Below are 10131 nucleotides of genomic sequence, written 5' to 3' on the forward strand. Positions count from 1 at the left end.
AGCCTGTCAATTTTTTTTTTAAAAAAAAGTTTGTATATTTATTTTGTATACTTCTTTCAACATATTTTTTTTTCCTCAATATCTAAAGGATTCATATAAATTAATGTACCTAATAAGAAAATAAATATCAAATTATAGTTTGATTTTGCTACACAAATCTCAAATTTGCTACATACATATGTAATAATAATAATAATAATAGTTCTTTCAAAAAATTTGATGCACAAAAAATCTCAAATTACATATAATAAAATAAATCAAACACAACAAATTACATATTATTTACATAATAAACCTGATAAACTTATTTAACTTAACATTAAAATAAAAAAGAAAATTTGGCAGGCCAATAGGCATACATATCCCAACCTGCTAGTAGGCCAAGCCAACTTGCCCTAATCCGTCATTTGACTCGACGAGTTAGGCAAGTTAAGATGTTTAACCCAATCTGCTAATTTTGCCTTTTTGGCAAGCAAATAGGTCTACGTCCATTTTGCCATCCGTGGGCAAAACCAACATTCAGCCCACCCAAAGTTACAAACACTTGCCTGCAACTGATAGTAATATACTTCTACAGTTTAATAATATACCGATAATAATATGCTCACACAAAGGTCCAGGTAAGGGGAGGAGAAGAATGATAATACTTCTACAGTTTACATTCTTTTTATCATTAGGTTACACTTATGTAGATCTCACTAAATAATGGCATAGTCCCAATTTAACGGGCTTCATTTCCTATTTTGGGAGTCAAACATTAATTTCACCTTATGTGAAGAATGGTAAAAAGATGTGTCCAAATGTATGATGTTAAAAATGAGATTGACGAGTGAGTTACAAAGGATTGCCAAGATTTTACATGGTCAGGAAATATTATTGGATGAGATTCCTGCACTCAATTCTAAAGAAATTTGGGAACAATATACTGAAATCGAAAATGATAATGTTCATCCCAAAAACAATTTCCAAAGACGATAATTGTTAAAAATAAAATCATTCACAAACTTCCACATAAAAACATAAGCATTAAAAGTTTAGAAGACGGATCACGATCCTCTGCTTTCAACTCATGGATCTCAACCATTAAAGTAAAATTTTACATATAAGAAATATTAATAAAAAAATATAATTAAAACATAACCAATGATACTAGATTAAACTGCACCCTCTGCAGTTATATTTTCAACTGCAGGGATCCGTATCCTTGGAAGACTTTGATAATCATTCATAAAAGAATAATGATACTCATACGACAATTTTTATAACATCATCTTGTGTGTCTATCTTTCTCAACCATTAATAAGTGATATGATGTGGAGAGATAAGCACAAAAAATATTGTACAAGAATCATGACCCTTCACAGAATCAGAACTCAAACTTGATTAGGCATAGTAACTCTACGAGCACACCATAGACACTCCCAATATAATATAATCAAGAACTAACATTCTCTGCAGAGAAATTTATCAGAGGAAACAAATAACAAATAACATTCACCCTCCAATGAATATAACTCCCTATCCACTTAAACCCGCAAGCCCACCTCAAGATTTAGTTATAGTCCACATTTAAGTAGTAGTATATTTTGTCAGAAGAGATATTGAGGAATTATACCCCAAGTCCCTTACATTTAGCCCAACCATCATTCCTTCAATTGCTAATGACCTCCGCCAGTTGTTTTCTTCATCAAATTTTTGGTGAATTTAGATTAGTGGTGGTATGGAACTAGATGGTACTAAACAGCGGCATAGGAGATCCAACCTGTGAACCCAAGTTTTTTCTTACAGAAATGAGGATAGAAATGTTCCATCTTATCTTTGTTTAAACTTAAGCCTATGATCCATAAAGAGAGTAGAATTCAAAAAGGGACTTATGAAACTTATTATTCGTAAACTTTGCCATTCCAACCCTCCTCTCTAATGTTCTGTCAGGAAAATAAAGGCAAAGGCAAGATGTAAAGGATTAGGATAATTAACAGCCGAGAAAAAAGGAATAATTTATAAATAAATGATCAAATCATGAGGTACTAAATGTTGTATACTTTGAGTCATGTTTGAAAAAGGTTAATGTATTTATTTAAATAAGTTCTAGAAATTTATTTTAAAATAGTTTAGTTTTTAATCAAAAAGATATGTTACTTATTTTAGTCCTTTTGACTTTATCTTTTAGACCAAGTGTTATTTTATCATTTTGACTTGGTCTTTTAAGAGTCAGTTTTACTTTATTCTCTTGCTACTTGCTAGATGATCTGCTCTTAAGTTGTTTGAGAAGTTATTTTTTTTCAGGATAAATATAATAGTATTTCAGGTTTTAATAAAGCTCTCTACACGCATCTTTTCTTTACTATTCAATTCCTTTGTGAGCTCTTGGGTTACTTTCACCAAAAAATCTAATAGTTCTACTATCCCAATTACTATTAGGAAAGGTTTGTTATATTCTGAAAGACTTACACATCACGCAGATAAGTCCTTGAAAATAGTGTTATCACACATTCTTTGGTTATTAATGTTCATGATTATACAAATTCAAGAATTGGAGATGGATCATGATTCATTCTAAAGATGGACAACATGTACAACACCGATCCACTAGCCTTTACCAACTCATTTACTAACCCATTAGGGGCATGTTTTGATATAACTCCCCAAATCCCAAACCAAATCATGGTTACATGATTAATTAGTGCAATAATATGCTATTTTCAAGTGCTTATTTTTGTTCAATCAAGAGAATACTTGCTGCCATGTGTAAAACTTAGTACAAGTGTGCAAATGCCAATGCAATAATAGCAAAAACCAGAAGAAGAAAAATTCAACTAGCTTCCAAGCAGTGATGTCAAAAGTGCCAAAACAGCAACAATAATCATGATATTTAGAAAATAGTTCGACTGTAGAGGCTTATCTGGGCTTCCACCAACTGCCTCATATTCAGCACGTATCTTCTGCTTCATAGCCTCAGACAGCTCTCTCTGCAATTCAAATAGGCACACTATTGAATTTTATTCCTTTCTTCTTCATTTAAAACTTCCATATTTTATATGTGATATCACTTGATTTGAAAATAGCTTCTTCTTGTATTACTAAAAGATACTGGCACAAGAAAACATGACACTTGTTTTTACTCCTGCACCAAACCAGGAAAAGTAAACCAATGAACAATATGCAAATATATATCCTATGCTAGTCTTTCATGAAAAGGTATCTCATAAATTTTCTGCATTCAACTAAATGAATAGTAAGATATGATAAATTGTGCAAGATAAGAACCTTTCCAGAGGAGTATTTGGCTGCTACAAACTTCTCTGCCCCTATCACAATGCCCTGGCAAAGAGATCGCAAAGGAAATTCTTGGTAACTAGGTCAATTGTCATATTATTTGGACTCAAATATGCATAGACATGAAAAGAAAAACGTAGCGAAATTAAGTACACAAGAACCGAATCTCCAGGTTACCGATCACACAAGCATATCTATCTTAATTTGTAAAACACAGTAATGCTAACTCAAAATGAACAGACCTCTGGAGGATCAAATTTGGCTCCAAGGTTGCTAAGTTTTGCATGGGCTTCAGCATAATCTTTAAAGAATGCTTCCTGATCTTCGGCATATTTCTCAGCATATACCTGAATATGTCAGAGTTTTTGTTTGTTTGGCATATTACAGAAGTTTTGCATTGAATTGTAATAGCCATGAAATATAACTCTGGCTACGTTACCTTGAAGGACGGGTCTTCAAAAAGAGCAGCATCAGTTGGCAATACCAATAGATCTTCATCCTTTTTTTCTTTGATGTCCTGTATGTAACCACAGTTACAAAAAGAAAAAGGTAAATTCTAGAATACTGCCCTCTCCTCTACCACTACCTGGAAAAATATATATATTTCTGACCTTGAAGTAAGAGTTGTCAAATTTCAACCATTGAGCTGTCCAGGATTGTCCTCCAGGTGCTCCTGGCCCATCTTTCTGTAGAGTGAGAAATACATGTAAATTTCCTGCTGTTTTATTGAGTTCAAGTAACTCCATAATTGAAAGCTAGTTGATTATCAGCAAGACCACACTATCTAAAATTCAGGATAAATATGTTGGATTGTCAATGTGTTCCACTCCAAAACAGAGTAATTGGCTATAAACAAACCTTGATGTTGATGATGATGATTTTAACCATAATATGTATTTGCACTGTCCCTTGAAACTCCCTTTCATCAAGTATTCATTTCAAAGTGCAACAGAAAAACAAGTAATTGTTTTTGACAACGGGCCAAGAAAGAATTAAGCCACAAAAACCTATTTAGAGTAAGTCCAAAACTTTTATTTGTAAAGTAGAAACCAGCACCATAATCAATATTTAAATCACAAACTTGTATTAGTAAAAAAAAAAAAAAAGCTCAAGGTGAGGCATATGTGGAACTAGGGAGCCTTGAAGAAAACACTACTGAAAGTTTGGAGATTCGGGAAAATCACAGTGAGAAAGTAAGAAAATTGAATGAATCTAGAGCCTTCGAATATATGCAGCACACATTATCTTTTCATCAATCATTCCAAAAATACAGTCAAATGACTTGATGTTGTTATGTGGGAATTAAGTTATGAATTGAGATAGAGATGTCAAATAGTGGCCATCTTCTACACGAGTAATCCAAAGTTTTAACAAACAACATAATATCCTCTGCTTTTGATCATTACCTAAAGCTATCATTAGGGTCTGTGTTTAGTTCAAAGGAGGGGAGGGGATAAGAGGGATTTTTTTATTTATTTTGGGGGTGGGTGTGGACGGAAATAACTCTTTGTTTGTTTGGTTTACAAAGAGAAGGGATGGATTTTGAAAATTAAATTTTATAACCTTGTAATTTTGGATTTCAAAACATAAGTAGGGATATTTTAGTCAATCACTTGAAATGTTTTTAAATCTCTTCCCACCCCCATCCCCCCTTCTCCCCTCCATATTGGAGGGAACCAAAAATTGGATGAGGAGGGATTTTGACCCCCTCCTCTTCTAAAAATTGAACCAAACAATAATACTATATAAAAACTCCTCCACTCCCCTCCGTTTCCCTCCAACCAAACACTATTAGTGTCAATTGTCAAAAGCAATGCCTATAGTGCTAAGGGTATTACAGTATCAAATACTAAAACTAAATTTAGAATATTGTTTCAATTTTCAAAAGATTTCAAAGACTTCTACAAAATCATTTCTTCTGACTTTTGGGCAAAAAGGAAGATAATATACCGTATATTTAGTCTCAGGCTTTCCCCAACCACTGCGATCTGGTCTAGACCGCCCCAGTGTGTGTGCACCAGATAATGCAACAATTTCCTGCAGATACAGTAAATTTATGGTCAAAGTCAGCCGAAGGAACAGAATCCAATAAACTAACTTAATCCTTATGGGAAACAAAGCAAATTTACTTTGTCATTCAAACCCATTCGGTAGAAAACTTGACGTAAATGATCAGCAGGTGAAGGGGGACCAGCATCTAAATACCAACAATATCCAGAAGATAGTCAATTGATAATGTTAGAAAAAGGAAGTGTTTTCAATGTAGGATAAACTATCATAAATTAATCCACAATTATCCACTGAAAGGAACTAAAGAATGCACCATCTAAAGAGACAGAATTTTAGTTTTCAAATTGAAAACATCTACATTTACATATTGGCTATCTTCAGCAATATAAAACTTTAAAATGTAAATAGCTTGAGTCTTAATTGACTACCAATTATGGGTATAAGAATAATCTTACTGTTGTTTTCAAATTTCATAGTTGAATTCCAGTCAATGATCAATAAAATTGTATAACTGAGGCTGTTCAAAACCCAACAGGTCTGAACAACCAAATTAACTCAATTCAAATTATACTTTTGTCTGGGTTGTGCAGGTTTTGATTTATGTGAATTTTCAGCTTAGGCAGGATTAGGTTTATGTTAATAAGATTTTTTAACCAGCCTACTTAAAGCCAAGATATATAGATACCTATTATTGGTTGTGAAAGAATAATACACCAGAATGGCAGAATGCATTATTAGAAGTTAAAAAATGCAATTCTCTAATCACTTATCAGCCCTAGAAAGTAAGCTTTTCTTTTCCCTACTTTTCTATTCACTCTCAGTTTTCAAAATATGATTTAATTAGAGTCTGTTTGGATACAAGCTTAAAAGTGCTTTTGAAAACAACTTTGCTGAAAATTAGGAGTATTTTCCGGTAGAGAAACTCGTAGAATTACTACTAACTTGCATCCTAACAAATTCTTAGTCTATAACTTGGGTTTGAACTAGTTTACATTAAACTGTGGATTGTTAAACATCAATGTAACAGAATGGCAGAATGTATAAGCAATTCCATATATCTTATCAGCCTATGAAAGTTAATGCTTTTTCCATTTTCTACATCACAACTAGTTTAATATTAACTGTTAATTGTTAAATACTGGTGTAACTTAATGTAAAAGAGAAGCAGGGAAACATTTTAGAATAGTGTGTCAGGGAGTGGGTTGCTTGCATTTCTCTTTTATTAACAAATGCCTTATAAATGAATAGTTATTTGTTCCTCTCACTGTTTGTTATTCCCAAATTAACAGAAGATTTGTCAATCCACATTCTACAGCCAACTGAAAAACAAAGAGAGTTTCCTATCACAATTAAGCTCCCACAGGATATATGGTTGTTACCAGGAAGTCTCCCTTCTTCAGGGCATTGTTCAGGTCCAGATACATCCACTCTTCCATATTTCATAGGGATTTGTGGGCCTCCAGCTTCCTGAAATTCAAAAAAGTGATCAATGTAACATTCAATTAATTTAAATAGATCAACAATAGTGAGCCCTGAAGCCAAAATAGGACTGAGGCAACCTCCACAGCTGTAGCACCAGCCAACTGAAATAAGTCTGCATATGTCACACCAGAGTATTTGTCTTTGATTGGCTGAAGAAGTTTCAATGCATTTACAAGTCCTGATATACCAGTTCATTAAGGAATATTACCCCGCAAAGAAAAACCAGAAATAAGCAATATTTAATGAATCTTTACCAGCATTTGCTGCATGCTTCAGCTCAATTTCAAATCTTAAGCTACCATTAGCTCCACCTCTCTGTGGCCACTCCTCAATATTCTTATTATAAGTACCAGCATCATGCCACCCCAAGCGAATCTATCACATTGAAATCTATATAATGTAAATTATTGAAATAAAAATAAGCAAATAAAATATCATCAATGAAACAAACTAAAGTTATATGACATAGATTCAAGTCCCATGTACGGTACAAACTAAAATTACGCGACAAATATCCAAGTGTACTCAACAGGTATACATTATCAACCAAGAAGACTGTATGTTCATCAGAGTTTGACATCTTGACTATTTTTTTACATCTTGACTAGCTCAGTCATTTTGGCCACTGTAAATTTTATTCAACATCCTTGGAAACTTTAGTTCAGAAGTCAGAATTGACAAGAAATCAATACTTAACAGCCTCTTTATAAGCATCTTACACAGTTGGTCCAGCAAAAGTGGAAGACAGCAGCTTGACCAGCAAAATTGGGCCATCTGTAGCTGTTAGCAAGTCTGAAAGAACCCATAGTAATCCAAAACGTTGCAATTGCAAAGACTATGTTTAATTCGGAAGTCCAAACCATTTTCCTTATGAATATTCCAGATCAGTAGTTAGTTAAGATTTTATGCTTTGAAATATGTAAAAAAGAGGGATGTGGCCAGGTGTCTTCAGATCCCAAGCATTAGGGAAAAGTTGCATTCAGGTTGTTATATTACTACATGAATATTATGATTATGAATGAAAGGGGAACCAGAAAAGTTAATTCAGAATTCCTTCTTCTTTGTATAGGAGACCCTTTCGTTTTATAATTGGAATTTGCTGAGCTACAGCTCCTTATCACTATCTTTCTTAGATGAACGAAGAAACTATCAACATATGATGGTCAGTATGATGCAATGAATGTTCTACATCACCATATCATCGTGTCCAATTAGCTGTCACTTTGATTTTTTTATTCTTTCTAATTCTATGTGAGCTTAAAAACCAAATATATAGTAGGTTTCTAATGAGAATTATGCATCCAGTGCTGCAAGGGTGCTGAGGCTTTGCACCGCCAAGTTCGTAGTATCGTAAACAATTATGCACCAAGCAACAAGGACTAGGATAGGAACCGCTAATTAAATGTTACAGGCAGCAACTCAAACTCAACAACAAAAACACTTGAAATAACAATGTAAGGGGTCCATCTCCAAATTAACGTATGGGAGTGCTTCATGACAATTACAGTTGCGATCATTTTATTTAAAGGGAAAATCAATTATAAATGTCTATTTGGAAAATAGAAAATCCAAAACCCTAATAAAGAGAGTATGCAAGTCCATGAACAGAAGTAAACTAGACAACAACAAATAAATAAATAAATAGCAGCCTTGGAATTTGACTATTTAATGTATTAACTAGCATACGCATTGGATGATTATGCAACAATAATAGTCTCCACCAAACGAGTACGAATTTGAAAGTACCGCGAAATCCTGTGCGCTCGAATTCCATAAAATTGCAGAAAAATGAAAGCTCGCGTGCTTTTTTTTTCTTTCTTTTTTTTACTTTCTAAAATTAAAATAAAACGAAACGCTAAATCATATGCGATATACAAGCACACGGTGATCTTTGAAATGGAAAAATAATAAAAATAAAGAAGCAAACATTACCAGAATAGGATGGCAGAACTTAGACCTGAGAAGCTCCTTGATATCTTCTCTAGCGCTCTTCAACTGATCAGGATCCGACGCGAAGGACTTCGGCGCCGACACTGTTCCGTATCCTCCACTAGAAACGCGAACCTCCGCCCTCCGCTGAAAAATCGCGCGCAGGAGCTCAAGTTCGAGACGCAAACAGAATCGCATTAAAGTAATGAGAGAGGAAGAAAAGGAGGAGGCGAAACCTGATTGAGAAAGAGGTGAGAAATGCGAGGAGAGGAGCGCAAGCATTGGAGCGAGGAGGAAGAGGAGAAGGAGAAGAAGGAACGAGAAGAGGCGGAGAGCGAGGCGGAGGGAATGACGCGAGCGGAGGCGGCGCCGCCCAGAAGAGCCATCGTGGTTGGAGAGTGTTGAGATGGTAAAGGCAGTGAAGGAGGAGTGAGTAACACACGCTCTGCCATTTGGTTGGGTCGAGCTTTAATTAATATTTATATTTTTTTCTTATTTCGTTGCCTCTCCTTTCCTTTCGTTACGGATGATGATGTGGCCCAAACCAAACGCCAGTGTTTGGGACGTGATGCAGGGTATGCTTGCTTGCTTGCGTCCGTTTGTTTATATACGGCTCCAACTTCCACCTATTTGGCCCATCTCATCCCCAAGAGGCACGTCACACTATATCGCAGCCGCAGGCGTTCCCTTACGTGGGATTCAAGTGTTTGGCAAATCGTTTTACGTAATCTACCTTGTAATAATTAAACTATTATTTACCGTCAAGAAATTAATAAAACATCAATTTTTTTAAAATAAAATACTTAAATATATTATAATCTAAATTAAATAAATAAATTCTAATTTTTATTGTGTAAATTTTATTTATTTATTTATTTTGTATTTCTTTAAAATTTTGAATCAATATTTTTAGTCTCTATAATATTTATTAACTATTTATATTATATTACAAAAAAGTTAAATTATCATTACATGTAATATTTATAATTATTTGTAATATTATGTTAAAATATGATACCTTTAAAATAACATTATTTATGAAATCGAGGAAAACTTACATTTTTTATTAGATTGGATGAGATAACAAACTATAAGTTCCTGGTCAAAGGAAAGGAATTGAATAAAGTCTTTATCACTCTAAAATAGAACAAATTTGTTTTCTCTTAAGGGATGAGGACAATCAAGGCTGTAACTCCATATGTAACAACAAATGTATAAGCACATCGTTATTTATTTACTAAAAAGGTTTAGATTTTAAGGTGGATGAAAATTAATATATATATATATATATATATATATATATATTATAGATCAAAATCAATATTTATTACTTTTATAAGAATTGACAAAATAATGATTTATATAAATTAAAAGCGAAGAAAAAATTATAATTAAAATTAATTCATTTTATAAAAAAAATATTTAAGTTAAAAT

General features: G+C 33.5%; 1 protein-coding gene across 2 annotated transcripts; it reads right to left on the reverse strand.

Moving 5' to 3' along the window:
• Window positions 1-2680: 2680 nt before the first annotated feature.
• Window positions 2681-9273, reverse strand: LOC109808156 (putative L-ascorbate peroxidase 6, chloroplastic/mitochondrial). 2 transcript variants are annotated; one of them, XM_020371029.3, is made up of 12 exons: window positions 8934-9273; window positions 8701-8844; window positions 7023-7143; window positions 6846-6946; window positions 6666-6753; window positions 5406-5473; window positions 5227-5313; window positions 3888-3962; window positions 3716-3793; window positions 3519-3623; window positions 3268-3321; window positions 2681-2969 (listed from the first exon to the last, which is right to left on the reverse strand). In XM_020371029.3, exons 1-12 carry the CDS (start codon window positions 9147-9149, stop codon window positions 2817-2819), a joined length of 1290 nt encoding a protein of 429 aa, XP_020226618.1. In that variant the 5' UTR covers window positions 9150-9273; the 3' UTR covers window positions 2681-2816. The 2 variants fall into 2 exon arrangements, with proteins under 2 accessions (XP_020226618.1, XP_020226619.1); XM_020371030.3 differs by lacking the exon at window positions 2681-2969 and adding an exon at window positions 2998-3124 and having other exon boundaries at window positions 8934-9272.
• Between the last annotated feature and the right edge of the window lie 858 nt (window positions 9274-10131).

The sequence above is a fragment of the Cajanus cajan genome, chromosome 6 (genome assembly GCF_000230855.2).
Source record: "Cajanus cajan strain Asha chromosome 6, NIPB_CcT2T_4, whole genome shotgun sequence".
Classification (NCBI taxonomy): domain Eukaryota; kingdom Viridiplantae; phylum Streptophyta; class Magnoliopsida; order Fabales; family Fabaceae; genus Cajanus; species Cajanus cajan.